This window comes from Aethalodelphis obliquidens, unplaced genomic scaffold (genome assembly GCF_003676395.1).
Source record: "Aethalodelphis obliquidens isolate GAN/ISIS:26980383/991018 unplaced genomic scaffold, ASM367639v1 scaffold53, whole genome shotgun sequence".
NCBI classification, from domain to species: Eukaryota; Metazoa; Chordata; class Mammalia; order Artiodactyla; family Delphinidae; genus Aethalodelphis; species Aethalodelphis obliquidens.
In genome coordinates this window covers 6,802,205-6,818,777 of record NW_020837997.1, presented here as the reverse complement: position 1 = coordinate 6,818,777, position 16,573 = coordinate 6,802,205, and the positions used below count along the sequence as shown (strand labels likewise).

Genomic DNA, 16,573 nt, shown 5'->3' with positions numbered 1-16,573 from the left:
GCTCCGAGGAACAGAGACACATTTGGGTGTGTCTGACTGGGAGACGCCAGGGTCTGGGTGCACGTGCTTCCGCTGATGGCCGCCAGGGGGCGCGAGAGGCCGGGACCTGGGCCTCTGCCTTGCCTCGAAGCCAAGACAAGGCGGCCGCGGGGCGGGGCTGCCACGGGGCGGGGCTGAAGCGGGGGCGGGGCTGCCGCGGAGGTGGGGCTTCGGAGGGGCTCCTGACGCCTCCGTCTTTTCACAGTTCCGCAATGGCTGTTAACTTTTGATGGGAGGCGCTCCACCGCGCCCCTACGTCCACATCACTCTCTGCCTCCCACTCTCCCCGCTCTTATCCGTCCTTCATTTTCCCGCCCTCCTTTATGCCACCCCTCCTGTCCTGCTTTGCTCCCGCTTTCTCGAATCCTTTGCGCCCCCATTTTCGGGCCCTCAGCCTCTATCTCTGAGGCTCCTTATTTCAAGTGACCTTTTAGAGAAAGATGTGGAAGGACACACTCCTAGCTGTGAACGTGACCTGTGGTCACGTTCAAATGAGACAGCCACGCCTCCATGAACATCTTGCTTAGTTCTACATGTTCCAAGAAGCAGGCAGTTTTACAAACATTCATTAAATTAATTCAAGTGGAAAGTAATTTTTTTCTTTGAGTTGTTCCCTGGGGATCACAGAAGAGCGTGAAAACCCTGAGCCCTCCAGGACCTGGCCACAGACATGCTCCAGCCTGGGGCTGGACAGAGGAGCCCAGAGTTGGACCTGGGCGGGTGGGGGCAGGGAGACAATGAGGGCTAGTGGCTGCAGAAGTTGGGCCTGGGGACCCTCAGTGCCCGCATGCATATTTTTTTGCCCTGAAATGCCCTCTGTGCCTCTGTTATCATCAAGAAAGGCCCAGTGATCAATGACACATGAGCTTAAGGACTATATCTTCATCAGCTGTGGCCAAGCAAGGCTCAGATGCAGAAAGTACAGGCTTTCAGGTGGGAAGGGGTTGGAGGTTCCTACCTCTGTGTCACTCCTGGAGCTCCAAAGGCCAACCTTGGCCCTGCTTCCTGTGTGGCGTCGGGCAGTCACTTTGGCCTCTCTGAGCCCTGTGAGAAGGATGAGCCAAGTGAGCTAATGTGTAGGCAGGGACTTGGGGAACATGATGGCTTGTAGCCAGATCCCTGCTTCATGGAACCTCTTCATTCACTCCACAGCGGTTTCTTGAGCACCACTGTGTACAAGGCTTTTGGAACAAAGCCATGAGTAGGACAGTCCAGGCTCCTGTCCACTCGGAGCCTCCAATCTAACGGTTGCATCAACCACACTAGTACCCAGTGCTGAGCACTGTGCCCACAGGGCCTGGGTGGCATCTGGAGGGGTACCAGGGTGGCACACTGTGCCTCTTCTCCACCCCTGGTGTGGCTTATTTGGAGGATGGAGGATGAGGAACCAGTAGGGCGCAGTTTGGGGCACCTGCTTCCCTGGCACTGGGAACCTTGCTCCAGCATCTGATTGTGATATGATAAAGGCTGTGACAGAAGAGGGGCAGCCTCTGGGACCCCTCCCCGGCAGAGGATCATGCAGCCAGGAGAGAGAGGGGTAGAGCAAGGCAGCTTTGGTGCCCCCGACCCCAGACCTCTACCATCTTGGGAAGCAGTATCCCAGAGGTTTAGGAAGAGGCTGACTTAAATGGGCTCCCCAGTCTGGCCGACATGGCTGAAAAGGCACACTCCGTATTATTCCTTGAAGAAACTGTTATCTTTCTTCAACGGTGTTATGGCTGTAAGTATGTCACAACCTGGGCCCTGGGGATTTGCAGCCCTTCCTCCACAACTGGCTCGTTCAAAGACAGAAATAAGTTGATCCAAATTCACTGGCATCCGGATCTGTGGTCCCCAGGGAAACAGGATGGATGTAGGGCAGACTGACAAGGAGAAGGACGCACTGGGAACAGGCGTAACCTCCATTGACCCAGAGCTGCTGAAATCAAGCAGAAGAGCGTGATCTGGGGGACCTGGGGTCCATGGCGGAAGAACTTGGCTCTAAAGAAAATCCTGCAGAAAGCTAAGCTGTTAAGGAAGGCAGGAGGGAATGGTTCTTCTCTTGGTCCTTTACGGTTTTCAAACCATTTTTTTCTTACTATAAAAGTAACCCAAAATATGCACTGCTAAAGAAGTAATTGCTTTTAATAGTAAAACAGCATGAGGAAAGGCCGCCAGGAAAGAGAAGGAAATTAACTATCACTCTGTACCTGTGGCTGTATCATTTTGATGGGAATTAAACAACATAATGCATTTAAAGCGCTGATACTTGTCATCAGGACATGGCTCAATAAATATCATCATTATATCCTTCCAGACTTTTCTATGTAACTTTTAAAAACAGCAAAACAAACATGGGATGCTAATGCTTTACAATCCTCATTTTTTTCTCTTTTAAAAAATTGTAAGTTTTTCATCCTTTTAAATAGACTTTTTTAAGAGCAGTTTTAGGTTCACAGCAAAATTGAGCAGAAAGTACAGAGATGTCCCATATAAGCCCTGCCCCTGCACACAGCCTCCCCTACTGTCAACATTCCCCATCAGAGTGGTACATTTGTTATAATGAACCTACACTGATATCATTAGAACCTAAAGTCTATAGTTTATATGAAGGTTCACTCTTGTACTTATTTATTTATTTTTTTGGCTGGGGTGCGTGGCATGCGGGATCTTAGTTCCCTGACCAGGGATTGAACTCGTGTCCCCCGCAATGGAAGAGTGGAGTCCTAACCACTGGATGGCCAGGAAATTCCTGGTGGTGTACATTCCATGGTTTTGACTAGCGTATCCACCATGTCAGCATCGCATGAGTAGTTTCACTGCCCTAAAAATCCTCCGTGCTCCACCCATCAGCCCTCTTTCCCCGCTAAGCCCTGGCAACCACTGATCCTTCTTCTGTCTCCATCATTTTGCCTTTTCCAGATGTCATATACTTGGAATCATACACCATGTAGCCTTTTCATATTGGCTTCTTCCACTCAGCAATATGCCTGTAAGTTTCCTCTATGCTTTTTTCCTGGCTTGATAGCTCATTTCTTTTTAGTGCCAATATTCCATCGTCTGGATGTGCCACAGTTTATTTATCCATTCATGTGCTGAAGCCCATCTTGGTGGCTTCCAAGTTTTGGCAATTATGGAGAAAGTTGCTAGAAACATCCATGTGCAGGTTTTTATGTGAACATGAGTTTTCAACTCCGTTAGATTAATACCCAAGGACGGTGACTGTTGACAATCTACTTTTTTAAAAAAAAATTTAGGCCTTAAAAAACTTTTTCTGTATCAATAAACATTCTCCTACCACAGAAGTCAGCAAAGTACAGTCTTGTAAATAGATAGATAGATAAAATTTATTTGTAAATAAAATAAATTTGTTTATAGATTTTGTACAGCTGCTTTTCCACTACACCGGCTGTTTCATTTCAACCGAGACTGTATGGCCTGCGAAGCTCACAGTATCGGGTGCTTTTGCAAAAAAATTTGCCACCCCCTGTCTTACAAGCATCATTTAACATAACTGTCTAGGGACTTCCCTGGTGGCGCAGTGGTTAAGAATCTGCCTGCCAATACAGGGGACATGGGTTTGATCCCTGGTCCGGGGAGATCCCATGTGCTGCAGAGCAACTAAGCCCATGCGCCACAACTACTGGGCCTGCTCTCTAGAGCCCACGAGCCACAACTACTGAGCCCGCGTGCCACAGCTACTGAAGTCCATGCACCTAGAGCCCGTGCTTCGCAGCAAGAGAAGCCATCGCAATGAGAAGCCCACTCACTGCAACGAAGAGTAGCCCCCGCTCGCCGCAACTAGAGAAAGCCCACGTGCAGCAACGAAGACCCAACAGAACTAAAAAATAAATAAATTTATAAAATAAAAAAAACTCTCTAGGATTCCATTGTGTGGCTGTACCATGATTTACCTACCCAATCTATGTTATTGGTTACTTCAGTTACTTCCAACATTTTGTCCTTAATGAACGTCCCTGTGCATCCTGGTTTTGAGGCACACATGTGACTATTTTCCCTAGGTTTAATGTCTAGAAATGGAATTTCTAGGTAAAAGATTTTACCATAAAACCTTTAAGGTTTTAAATATGAATTGCAACATGTCCTCCTGCCACGACTAAGATGACCAAGAAAAGAAGGAATAATGGTCGTGCCAAAAAGGGCCGCGGCCACGTGCGGCCTATTCACTGCACCAGCTGTGCCCGATGCGTGCCCAAGGATAAGGCCATTAAGAAGTTTGTCATTCGGAACATCGTAGAGGCCGCAGCCATCAGGGACATTCCTGAAGCGAGTGTTTTTGACGCCTATGTGCTTCCCAAGCTGTATGTGAAACTGCATTACTGCGTGAGTGGTGCCGTTCACAGCAAGGGAGTCAGGAATCGTTCTCGGGAAGCCCGGAAGGACCGAACACCTCCAGCCCTATTTAGACCTGCTGGTGCTGCCCCACGACCTCCACCAAAGCCTATGTGAGGAGCTAAGCCCTTAAAGGCTAAAGAAATACTGTTCCCTGGAAAGACAATAAAGTGGAAATTATACTTAAAAAAAAAAAGATATTGTGAGCTCACTCTTAGCTCGTTAGCCTTTTGTCGTGTTTTTTCGTGTGTGTGGTGTGAGGTAGGGGTCTGATTTTATTTTATTTTTTTCCCATTTGGTGACATACTGTTGCACTTACCAACTGGTCCATCCAGTTCTCCTCTGTCTATGCTAGTTTCCATTATGCTAAAGTCTGTTCTGTGTACATTGCTTTGTTCCATTGGCCCATGTGTATATCCCCCACTAACACAACACTATTGTAATTGCCATGCAGCACAAGTACATGTTCAGATACATGGGGTATGAATACTTCAAGCATGATCATGCAAATAGCATGTCACAGATTTTGCATGTCTTACTCATTCTCATATATAGCCTTGGCCAAATGTCTCCCCAGAGTCCAGCTCCGAGAGCCCCCATTCCCACTTCCCTTAAAATCTTGTCTGAGCTCATCATCCCACCCAAAGTTGAATCTGTATCCAGCATCTTTTGTTTTCCTTCCTCCACTGTGTTGCTGCAAAACTACAGCAATTTCAGTTTGGGGGTTTCAGGGAGATCCTTGCTCTAGCCATCTCCCAGAGCATAAACAGCCCGACTGTTAAACCACCCACCCTCACTTTCCTCCTCCCTGAATCTCCATCATCTCTCATTTTCTTTCTTTCTTTTTTATAAATTTATTTATTTTTGGCTGCGTTGGGTCTTCGTTGCTGCGCGTGGGCTTTTTCTAGTTGCAGCAAGTGGGGGCTACTCTTCATTGCAGTGCTTGGGCTTCTCATTGTGGTGGCTTCTCTCGTTGTGGAGCACGGGCTCTAGGCTTGTGGGCTTCAGTAGTTGTGGCTCGCAGGCTCTAGAACTCAGGCTCAGTAGTTGTGGTGAACGGACATAGTTGCTCTGCAACATGTGGGAATCTTCCCGGACTGGGGATTGAACCCTTGTTCCCTGTATTGACAGGCGGATGCTTAACCACTGCGCCACCAGGGAAGTCCTCGTTTTCTTTCTTAATTACTTCAGCAAAGATTTATTGAATAGATGCTGTGTCTGCAAGATTTCGTTTTCTCTTCAGTAGAATGTGGACACGATTTTATCCATGTTTTAACTCGGAGGAATCAAAGAGTACTCTCTCTCACACCCCACGTCCAACCCACTGGCAAATTCGATCGACTTTACCCTCAGCGTCTGGTCCATCCAAAGCTGATGGCGTTGGGAGCCACGAAGGGTTCAGAGCAGAATCATGCCCTGACTCAGGTGCTCACAGGCGCCCTCTGGCGGCTATGGAGGGAACAGAGTGTAGGGGGGACCAGGGTGGAGGGACTGTATTGGTCCAGATGGGAGATGGTGGGGGCTGGACTCGGTGGGGCCAGGAGAGGGTAAGAAGTGGGCAGATTCTGGATAGACTCTGAAGATGGAGCCAATAGGACTTGCCAACACCTGGATATCTGTCCTCTGGACGCTTCAGTCACCCAGAGGTTGGGAAATACTATTTTTCTTTTTAAAAAATATTTATTGAGCTTCCCTGGTGGCGCAGTGGTTGAGAGTCCACCTGCTGATGCAGGGGACACGGGTTCGTGCCCCGGTCCGGGAAGATCCCACATGCCGCGGAGCGGCTGGGCCCGTGAGCCATGGCCACTGAGGCTGCCCGTCCGGAGCCTGTGCTCCGCAACAGGAGAGGCCACAAGAGTGAGAGGCCCGCATACCGCTAAAAAAAAAAGAAAATTATTTACTTGGTTGCGCCAGGTCTTAGTTGCGGCTGGTGGGCTCTCTTTTTTGTTTTTTGGTGGGCTCTTTAGTTGTGGCAGGCAGGCTCCTTAGTTGTGGCATACAAACTCTAAGTTGTGGCATGCATGTGGGATCTAGTTCCCTGACCAGGGATGAACCCAGGCCCCCTGTATTGGGAGTGCAGAGTCTTAACCACTGAACCACCAGGGAAGTCCCGGGAAATATTATTTTTAAATTATTTTTTATTTTTGGTCACGCAGTGGCAGCGTGCGAGATCTTAGTTCCCCGAACAGGGATCGAACCCAGGTCCCCAGCGGTGGAAGCACAGATTCCTAAACACTGGACCGCCAGGGAATTCCCAGGAAATACTAATATGAATAGGAATTCTCAGAATCTGATACAGGAGCCGCATGTCTGCGGTCTCACAACTGCCTTCATGTTTCTCCCCGTCGACTGTGGGGACCCCGATGTGTATCCACTGTACTTTCCTGCCTCTGTGTCAAGGCCAGATAAGCCCAGCCATCGGCTGGTCTGGCAACTCAAAGCCTCAATTATCAAAGAGATTTTAATGATAATGATAATAATAATAGGTATAGATAGAAATAGATGAAAGGGGAGACAGGAGCTGACCTTCCTTTGACCCCCCCCCCCCAATCTGGTCTCTAGAAGCTCCACAGAACCCACTGAGACCCCCCTGAGCTGGTCCCACCCCTCCGTTGTGCAGATGGGGAAACTGAGGCTCAGGAGGGAAGCAGCTTTTCCTCGATGGATAACTTGAAGTCCCCCCACCCCCGCTTACAGCATTTCCCACTGTTTCCCACCAGGCATGTGAATTTCATCGGAAACATGAGGCATTCTCCCCTGGCCCCCACCCTCCTGTCATCCGGTATCTCCCCTTCAGTCTGGTCACCCCTCCCCGTAATTTGTATTTCTGAGGTTTCTTGGCCCTTCCTCTGTTTTTCGTTTTGCTTTGTTTTGTTTTTCTTGACCTTGCAGCACGGCTTTAGGGATCTTAGTGCCCCGACCAGGGATCGAACGGGGGCCCTCGGCAGTGAAAGCACTGAGTTCTAACCACTGGACCACCAGGGAATTCCCTCCTGCCTCTGTTTGGTGCCCCGCACTGTCCCTCCTGCCCTTCCGTCGGCCGCTGCTGTCTGCACACACCGCTGGAAGTCGCTTCTTAAGCCTCCCAGACTCTCAGAAAGTGGTGGCAGTGAAATGGGGTTCCAGCTATTTTTTTTAAATGAATTCGTTTTTTGGCTGCGTTGGGTCTTCGTTGCTGTGCGGGCTTTGTCTAGTTGCGGCGAGCGAGGGCTACTCTTCGTTGCGGTGCACGGGCTTCTCACTGCGTTGGCTTCTCTTGTTGCAGAGCATGGGCTCTAAGCACGTGGGCTTCAGTCCTTGGGGCACGCAGGCTCAGTAGTTGTGGTGCACGGGCTTAGTTACTCCGTGGCACGTGGGATCCTCCCGGACCAGGGCTCGAACCCGTGTCCCCTGAATTAGCAGGCGGATTCTTAACCACTGCGCCACCAGAGAAGTCCCTCCAGCTATTACTGATAGCTCCTAAGAATATCCCACTGCCAGCATCCTGGACAACATTCAGGAATGCGACACCTGGAAGAAATAAAATAACACCCCCCACCCCCCTCCCCCCGGCGTGTGTTCTTTCAAAATGGAGAGGCCACAGTGGCCTGGGGATGGGGTGGAAGGACTCCCAGCAGGCTCCCACCCCCCCGACTCCCCACCCTGTGTCTTCCCGTGTTTCTCGGTCATGGTCATCATTCTCATCGTGGAAATCACTGTCGCCACAGTGGTCCTTGCCTTCTTCCCGATTGTAAGTACAGCTCGGCTTCTCTCACTCTGCATTAGAAATAAACAGAATCAATAGAAGCCCTGCCCCTCCCCCCGGGAGGCTCCCACACTCGCCAGGATCCGGTGATGGTGGGAGACTAGTCTCCAGAGATAGGGCGAAAAGCCGGAAACCTCAGCCCTGCCTTCAAAGGCTCCCCTCAAGAAACTGCGGAGTGAATTGGACCACCTCTCATTTGGGGGAGTAATGGGAAGTAATTGCTGGAGGAGGAATGGGAAGTAATTGCTGGAGGAGTAATGGGAAAAGCTGTGAAGTATCTTGGGGTTTTGAAATGAGTTCAAAATAGAGGGCTATTCAGCAATATCTATCAAAATGAAAAAGCACGGACACTTTGACCCAACCATCTGGTCCCTAGGAATTATCCAAGGATACGCTTGGGGCGGGGGGAGTTTATAATGTATAATAATCCACACAAGGGAGTCTGATGCAGCTGGAAAGAAGGAAGGAGGAGGCTCTATATGCAGGAGATGGTACATTCTCCAGGACATAGTGCTGTCCCCGTTTGCGTCCCCCCAGAGGCTCACCCTGAGAAAAGGATTTGAAGGCTCATGGTTTATTTGAGAGGTGATGCCAAGAAGCACCTGTTGGGGACAGGGGCAGTGAGGCAGGGAAGGGAATATAGCCCCTAAAAGCTGACACTGTGGGGCTTCCCTGGTGGCGCAGTGATTGAGAGTCCGCCTGCCGTTGCAGGGGACACGGGTTCGTGCCCCGGTCCGGGAAGATCCCACGTGCCGCGGAGCGGCTGGGCCCGTGAGCCATGGCCGCTGAGCCTGCGCGTCCCGAGCCTGTGCTCCGCAACGGGAGAGGCCACACAGTGAGAGGCCCCCGCACCCCAAAAAAAAAAAAAAAAAAAAAAAGCTGACACTGTGTGCAACTGGGCTGTCCTGGTGGGGGATGTCGGGGACGCAGCAAGGAGCACGCCATCTATTTTCTCCACCCAAGCGACTAGGGAGCTGCAGTATTAATCCAACACCTCCCATCAGTCATTGCTTAAGGGCTGCTCCCAGGGCGCATGCGTGCGGAGAGGCCACTGCAAGAACCTCGGTTGCTGGGGGCTTCCCTGGGGGTCCAGAGGTTAAGACTCGGAGCTTCGACTGCAGGGGGCGCGGGTTCCATTAGTGCTCAGGGAACGAAGATCTTGAATGCCGCAAGGCGCGGCCAAAAAGTTAAAAAAAAAAAAAAAATAGAACCTCGGTTGCTGGCAGCTGGAAGCCGGGTTCCGCGGCACAGAAATAAGAGAAGCCACCGGGATTTGAGCAGGGCACCGAGAGCCACTGCTACTCGTGTTGCGAACAGCCGGATGCAGAACAATGAGAATAGAATAAAGCAAGGGGGACAATAATGAGGATATACTTTGCTTTGACACACATAGCATACGTCTTTGGAGACACTGGAAACCATGACAGTCGAGGTGGTGAAGTGGGAGAAACTTGTCGGCTGGGAGAAAAAAGTGGGAGGGAGACTTTTCATGGTTTACCCTTCTGTGATTTGTGAATTTTGAGCCGTGTGACTATTTCACCTCTTTGGGGAAAAAATGGTTTTAATTTAGACCTCTATTTAAAAAATAGAAAATTAAAGTTGCCCCTTTTGTGCAGAGAGAAATTCAGTTGCTGAAGATGATATTCAAGTCCCTCATCGAGTTGCAGCCATAACGGGGGCGTAGCAGGCGTGTGGGCGATTCAAAAGAGCAGATGATTCAAAGCCGTTTGTGAGTTTGGATACAACCAGATGTGCTGGGCTCCAGACCCACGCTCTACCCTGTGTCCCTCTCTCGGGGGCGATGGTAGCCTGAGTTCGTCCTCCTCCAGCGCAGACCCATGGCTGGGGGAAGGGCCATGAAGGAAGCGGAAGGGAAGCCCCCACCTCCCTCCTGAGTCCCCAAGAAACCTCACCTTGGGGGCACCTTGCTGTTTTCTGTGCTCACCGCTCCCTGTTTCATCTCTGAGGTTAGAGAAGTGGCCTTGGAGCACAACTTTGTGACCCTGAGAATTACAGAGGTTACAACAGCCGGATGACTATTCCCTGGAATGGAATTTGGTCATGGAGAAGATGAGATTCACATCCTTTTGTTTGGTTGTTTAATTTATTTTTATTGTAGTAAAAGCTATATAACATAAGTGTATCATCTTACCATTTTTAAGTGTCCAGTTCAGTGGCATTAAGCACTTTCCTATGGTTGTGCAACCATCACCACCCTGCATCCCCAGAACTGAAACTCTGTCCCCATTAAACACTAAGGCTCCTTCCCCCAACCCCCCGTACCCACCATCCTACATTCTACCATTCTCTAGGAATTTGACTCCTCTAGGGACTTCATATAAGTGGAATCATACAGTATTTGTCTTTTTGTGTCTGGCTTTTTTCACTTAGCATCCTCAAGGTTCATTCATGTTGTAGCACGAATTTCCTTCCTTTTCAGGGCCGAATAATATTCCATTGTATGGATGGACCACATTTTATTTATCCCTTCCTCTGTCAATGGATACTTGGGTTGCTTCTACCTTTTGGCTATCGTGAACCATGCTGCTGTGAACGTGGGTGTACAGATATCTCTTTGAGTCCCTGTTTTCAGTTCTTTTCGGTATATACTCAGAAATGGAACTGCTGGATCATCTGATAATTCTATGTTTAATTTTGGGGGCAATTTTCATACTGTTTTCCACAGCAGCTGCACCGTTTTACATTCCCATCCGCAATGAAGGCACAAGGGTTCCAGTTTCTCCACATCCTTATCACCACTTGTTATTTTCTGTTTTTGTTTTTTGATAGTAGCCATTCTCATGGGTGTGAGGTGGTGAGACTTATATCTTGAGTCTTGGTGTTTAAGGAGCAAGACTGGCCTCCATGTGTCATCTAAGCTCTTGAGGCAGATGGTTGAGAAGGATCTTTGAGGCGAGGGAGGGTGTGGAATGGAAAAGCCATTGCCTGTTTCTAGGAGTGTTTTCCATCTGAGTCTGGGGCCCAAGAACTGCTATGGGGTCAAGTTCAGGCTTGGGAGGGGGCACACTATGGGTAGGGGACTTGCCTGCATCCCCGTTTTGGCTTCTGAAGCTTGAGGTGGTAGAAAGTACTTCTCATTCATTCATATAGTCCTTCCACTAATCTTTTTTTAAAAAATTTAAGTATAGTTTCTTAAAATATTTTTTAAATATTTATTTGGTTGTACTGGGTCTTAGTTGCAGCAGGCAACTTCGTTGTGGCTTACCGGCTCCTTAGTTGAGGCACACGGGCTCCTTAGTTGTGGCATGCGAACTCTTAGTTGCGGCATGCATGTGGGATCTAGTTCCCTGACCAGGGATTGAAACCAGACCCCCTGCATTGGGAGTGTGGAGTCCTAACCACTGCGCCACCAGGGAAGTCCCTATACCACAGCTTCTTTATCCATTCCTCTGTTGATGGACCTTTAGGTTGCTGTCCTTCCACGAGTCTTTATTGAACACCTACTATGTGCTGGGCACTGTTCAGGGGTCTGGGGACAAAGCAGGGCACAAAACAAAATCCTTGCCCTGTGTTGCTGACACTCGAGTAGGGAGATGGAGAAAAAAACTCTAAGTAAACATTGGTGGCAGGGATGGTAAGTGCCATGAAAAAGAAAGCAAGGCAGGGAAAGGGCATAGAGAGTCAGGATTTTGCTTACTTGTAGGTGCTATTAGTCACCTGTTTTCAGCACACAGTGGGATGGCCTGTCCTAGCCTTTTTGTAGTTAGTTGGGGATCATGTGATGAGTTCTGGCCAATGAGCTGGGAGGAGAAGTGATGTGAGTCACTTCCTGGCCAAATTATTTAATTACCAGTGTAGGGCCCTCTGGACCTTTCTTTCTTTTTTCCACAATAGTGGAATCATCTGGATGGTGGCTGCTTCACAAGCCTGAGTCCCTGAGAGACTTTGATAAATGGAGTTCCCCTGCCATGTTGGTATGAGCATGTAGTGTGAGACAAACTGCTGAAATTGAAGGGCTGTTTGTTACGCAGCATCACTTAGCCTGGCCTGACCGATACAGGGCTGGTGGCTAACTTAGAAAGAGGGGTCAGGACAGGGCTTCCTGAGGAAGAACACTTGAACAGAGACCTGAATGAAGTGAGAGAGGGAGCCGTGCAGACATCTGATAGAACAGCATTCCAAATAGAGGGAACAGCCATCTAAAGGCAGCAAGGCTGATGCTTACTAAGTGTGTTTAAGAAACAGAGAGGAGGTCGGTGTGGAGCTGAGTGAGTTCAAGAGAGAGCAGGGAGATGAGGACCTGAAGGTGACAGGGCAGATCATGCAGGGCCTTGTGGGCCACGGTGAGGAGTTCAACTTTTACTCCCAAGTAAGATGACAGCCATGGAGGGTGCTGAGCCATGATGGGGTGGGGAAAGGGAGGCATTTAGCGCAGGCATTGGGATATTGTGACTACTCTAAACAGTAGCCATGGTGACCATGATTTCTAGTGTTTTTATTATTTTGAAATTTGAAAGGGAGTCTTCAAGTGTTTATTCTCTTCTCTGCAGCTAAGGGCTGTGGCATGAAGGACTACACAGATTTTCCATCCTTCGAAAGGATGACTGGCCACACCTACCCCAGGGGCTGCTATAAATCTATCAGGACCGTGGCCTGCGACGGGCACAACGTGTCTGCAGATGTCATCCACCAGGAAGTAACTTGACATTTTGTTAGGTGTCTAGGTAGACCCCTAGGGCTGGGGACTTTTATGAAAATTGCATTTTTGCAGGAATCCCAGCGATGTGGACTACAATTTCAGCTCATTTCGACCACACAGCCTAGAGTTACCATCCCCATTTCACAGATGGGGAAACTGAGGCTGGGGAGGAGAGTGGTTCAAGGTCACATGGCTTTGGTAGAACCGGGATTTGATCCATGTTCGCCTGTGTCCATTGCCTGGGTCACACTGCCTGCCTCACAGAGAAATCAAATTGCAGCAAGAATGGTGGAAAATGATTGTTCTGTAGATAGTGATGGCTGCCACATGACTGGGTACTCATTCAGTGAATTCAGTCTCCATCGCACCCCTTGAGGTGGGGACTGACCTTCTCCCATTTTACAGATGAGGAGACTGAGGCACAGAGAGGTTCCCATAGCCAGGGAGGGGTGGAGCTGGGCTTCAAACCCCAGCCCTAGCTTCCCCACCCCTAACTTCTGCTGCAGGGGAATAAACACATGGGTCTTCCTTGAGAAATAAGAGTCATTCCTTAATTCATCCCTTCATGCTGAATGTCTCTTGCTGGGTAAATTGGCCAGAGTGAGTCCCAGGCTAGGGCCTCAGAGAGGGACGTGGCACCACACAGTGACCTACTGTGCCCTGTACAACCTGCCTGTCAACCTCCCACTCACCCCCTCACTCATTCCACTCTAGCCACACTGACCTCCACACTGCTGCACAAATACAACAGGCACATGCTTGCCTCAGGGCCTTTGCATAGGCTGTACTTTTTTTTTTTTTTTTTTGGCCTTGCAGCTTGGCTTGCAGGATCTTAGTTCCCTGACCCAAGACTGAACCCGAGCCCCTCGGCAATGAAATCACCAAGTCCTAGCTACTGGACTGCCAGGGAATTCCCATGTTCTTTCAACCTGGAATGCTCTTCCCCTAAATGTTTTCCTACCTCATCTCTTTCAAGTCTGTGCACAGTTGTCACTTCCTCAGTGAGGCTGTTCCTGAACCCCTATCTATAAAACGATGCCCCCCCTTCACCATCACACTCCATCTCCTTACCCTGCGTTAGTGTGCCCAGCGCTTAATCACCACCTGACAAAGTCATTGCTGTACCTGTTTATTTTATTACTTGTTTTTCCCACTCAACTGTCAGCCCCACCAAGGCAGAAATGTTTTCTCTTTTGTACATTGCTGGGTTCCCAGTGCCCGTTTCAGTGCCCAGCACACAGTGGACACTTAAAAAAAAGCCTATTAAATGAAAGGGGGCACTGAGCCCTTTGAATTCAAGACAACTCCAGCTTCCAGAAGAAAGGGGAGTATCTCAGTGGCTGCAGGAAGGGAAGTGAAGGTTCCATCACCTGCAGGTGGCTGTTCTGCTCATTCACTGTGCCTGTTTTCTTAATCTCTCTGAGCTTCAGTTCCTTCACCTATAAAACAGAGAAAAGACTAGTACCCACTTCATGGGATTATAGTGAGAAAATGGCTGAGAAGGTGCTGGATACTTGTTAGCCCTTTTGTTCATACGTAAAGAGGACTTAGATGTAACTAATGGTTACTGAATGCTGGTTATGTGTCAGGCCACTGCTGTGTGCTTCATGTAGATTCTTTCTTTTAACCCTCACAAAAATCTTGTGAGGCCGATCCTATTGGTCCCATTTACAGCTGGGGAAACTGAGGCACAGAGAGGTGTAGTGACTTCTCCAAGGTCACACAGCTAGCAATAACTTGGGACATCTGATCATATTCTTTTTTTAAAATATATTTTTTAAATTTATTTATTTATTTAAGTTTTGGCTGCGTTGGGTCTTAGTTGCAGCACACGGGCTTAGTTGCCCCTTGGCATGTGGGATCTTAGTGTTGATGGGGACTTGGAATCCAGGAGTCCCTAACCAGGTTCCGTCTGCTTTGATGTTTGTATCTGCAGGGCTGTTTCCCTAAGCTCCTGAAAATAACCAAGACTCAGAGCATCAACCTGAGTGGAGGCTCTCTGGGGGCGGCAGTGATACAGGTAAGGTCCAGCTCCTCTGGGACACACCAGGCTCTTTTGTTGAGCACCTACTGTGTGCCAAGCACTGTTAGGGACACCGGGGACAGAGCAGCGAGAAAAGACAAAATCCCTTTTGGGACTTCCCTGGCGGTCCAGTGGTTAAGACTCCGTGCTCCCAATGCAGGGGCCACGGATTTGATCCTTGGTCAGGGAATTAAGATCCCGTATGCTGCAGGGCATGGCCCCCCAAAATTTTATATATATATATATATATATATATATATATATATATATAAATATAAAAAATAATAATAATAAAGACAAAATCCCTACCATGGTGGAGCTGACATTCAGTGGGGGGGATGGATGATCATTTCAGTTTAAGATACCAGCTGGGAAGGAAGTAAAAGAGGGTGACAGGATAGGTAAGGGAATCAGGGATGGCCTCCCTGGTGACATTTGACCAGTGACTGGAGGAGGTGAGGAAAAGCCATGTGTGTATATGGGAGTTGACAGAGGGAAGAGCTGGTGCAAAAGCACTGAGGCAGCAATAAGCATGGCTTTCTCAAGGACCAGCAGAGAGGCCCCTGTGGCTGGGCAGGGTGAGTGAGGAGGATGGTAGGGGGAGACGAGGGCAAGGCCTTGTGGGCTACAGAGGGGCGTGGCTTTTATTCTGAGTATGATAGAAAGCCATTAGAAGGGTGTTAACATTCACTTTTTCACTCTACAAACCTTACTGAGCACCTACTGAGTCCAGGCACTGCTGTAGGCACTGGGGATACAACAATAAACTAAACAGACAAAAACCCCTGCTCTCATGGGGATGACATTCTAATCAGCAGGGAGAAACAAAAAATACGATTTTTTTTTTTTTTTTTGGCTGTGCCGGGCGGCTTACGGGATCTCAGTTCCCCAACCAGGGATTGAACCTGGGTCACAGCGTGAAAGTGCTGAATCATAACCACTAGACCACCAGGGAACTCCCAAAATATGGTTTTGTTAAATTAGAAAGTTTATTGCATGATAGTGATAAGAGTTAAGGAGAAATATAAAACTGGGAAGAAGATAGAGGAGGTAATTTTAAGCAGGGTGATTTCGTTACTGTTTACCTATAAAGGGGGCAAGGCATGAAGGTGCTGGGGGCCTCAGACCTAATTCAGGTGAAGTAAAACTTACTCCAGGGATATGCCCTGTCCACCCAGCTAATGAGTCTGGCTTACACTTATGTGGTAGGAGGCCTGTGTGGGAAAGTGCTGGGGCTCTGAACTCCAGCCCTGGTCATGTCACTCACTAGCTCTCTGACAGAGCATCAGGACCATGGCCTCCCTCATTTGTAAAATGGACTGCCCAATTGTTGTGAGTCATTCATGAGGGGCAGGATGTCAGAGGCTTTGCACAATGCCCTACCCACAGAAAGCATGAAGTGATTGTGGGAAGTTATTGTCATTAAGTCTAGGGAGGTCCTGCCCAAAGCAAGGATCACAGGAAGGCAGTGGCTGAAAGGTGATAAGGTCTCATGCACCAGTAGAGATGCTCAAAGACTACTCATTATAGCAACACTATTCTCATTCCTGAGCCTTGTCTGAGGGGGAATCTTTGCTCAGAGCCCAGCCCAGATAGGCCCCAGGGAGAAACGAATGAACATAAACTTGGGAAGTAAACGGAAGTTGTTTTCAATTCAACTGGTCTTGATTTTTTACACCATCCAGATTGTAAAAACAGAATGAAATATGATTTGTAATACACAGAACGGATAAAGCAATAAATAATGGCAGAATATGGCTCAACTTTAATAAGT

The 16,573-nt window shown here is 48.7% G+C and overlaps 2 protein-coding genes across 2 annotated transcripts; both read left to right on the top strand.

The window, feature by feature from the left end:
* Positions 1 to 1,666: 1,666 nt before the first annotated feature.
* Positions 1,667 to 15,743, top strand: TSPAN16 (tetraspanin 16). Its single transcript, XM_027085857.1, is given in 9 exon segments — positions 1,667 to 1,759; positions 4,237 to 4,362; positions 7,946 to 8,101; positions 10,084 to 10,120; positions 10,123 to 10,140; positions 10,143 to 10,193; positions 12,634 to 12,773; positions 14,713 to 14,886; positions 15,696 to 15,743. Coding segments are annotated over 9 exon segments (843 nt in total).
* LOC113608577 (40S ribosomal protein S26-like) lies at positions 4,141 to 4,556 on the top strand. Its single transcript, XM_027085103.1, has one exon. The coding sequence runs from the start codon at positions 4,141 to 4,143 to the stop codon at positions 4,486 to 4,488; it is 348 nt and encodes a 115-aa protein (XP_026940904.1). The 3' UTR covers positions 4,489 to 4,556.
* Positions 15,744 to 16,573: the final 830 nt, after the last annotated feature.

Excerpts from the sequence above, each read along its gene's own strand:
- LOC113608577 (XM_027085103.1), top strand. The coding sequence starts at position 4,141 with ATGACCAAGAAAAGAAGGAATAATGGTCGTGCCAAAAAGGGCCGCGGC.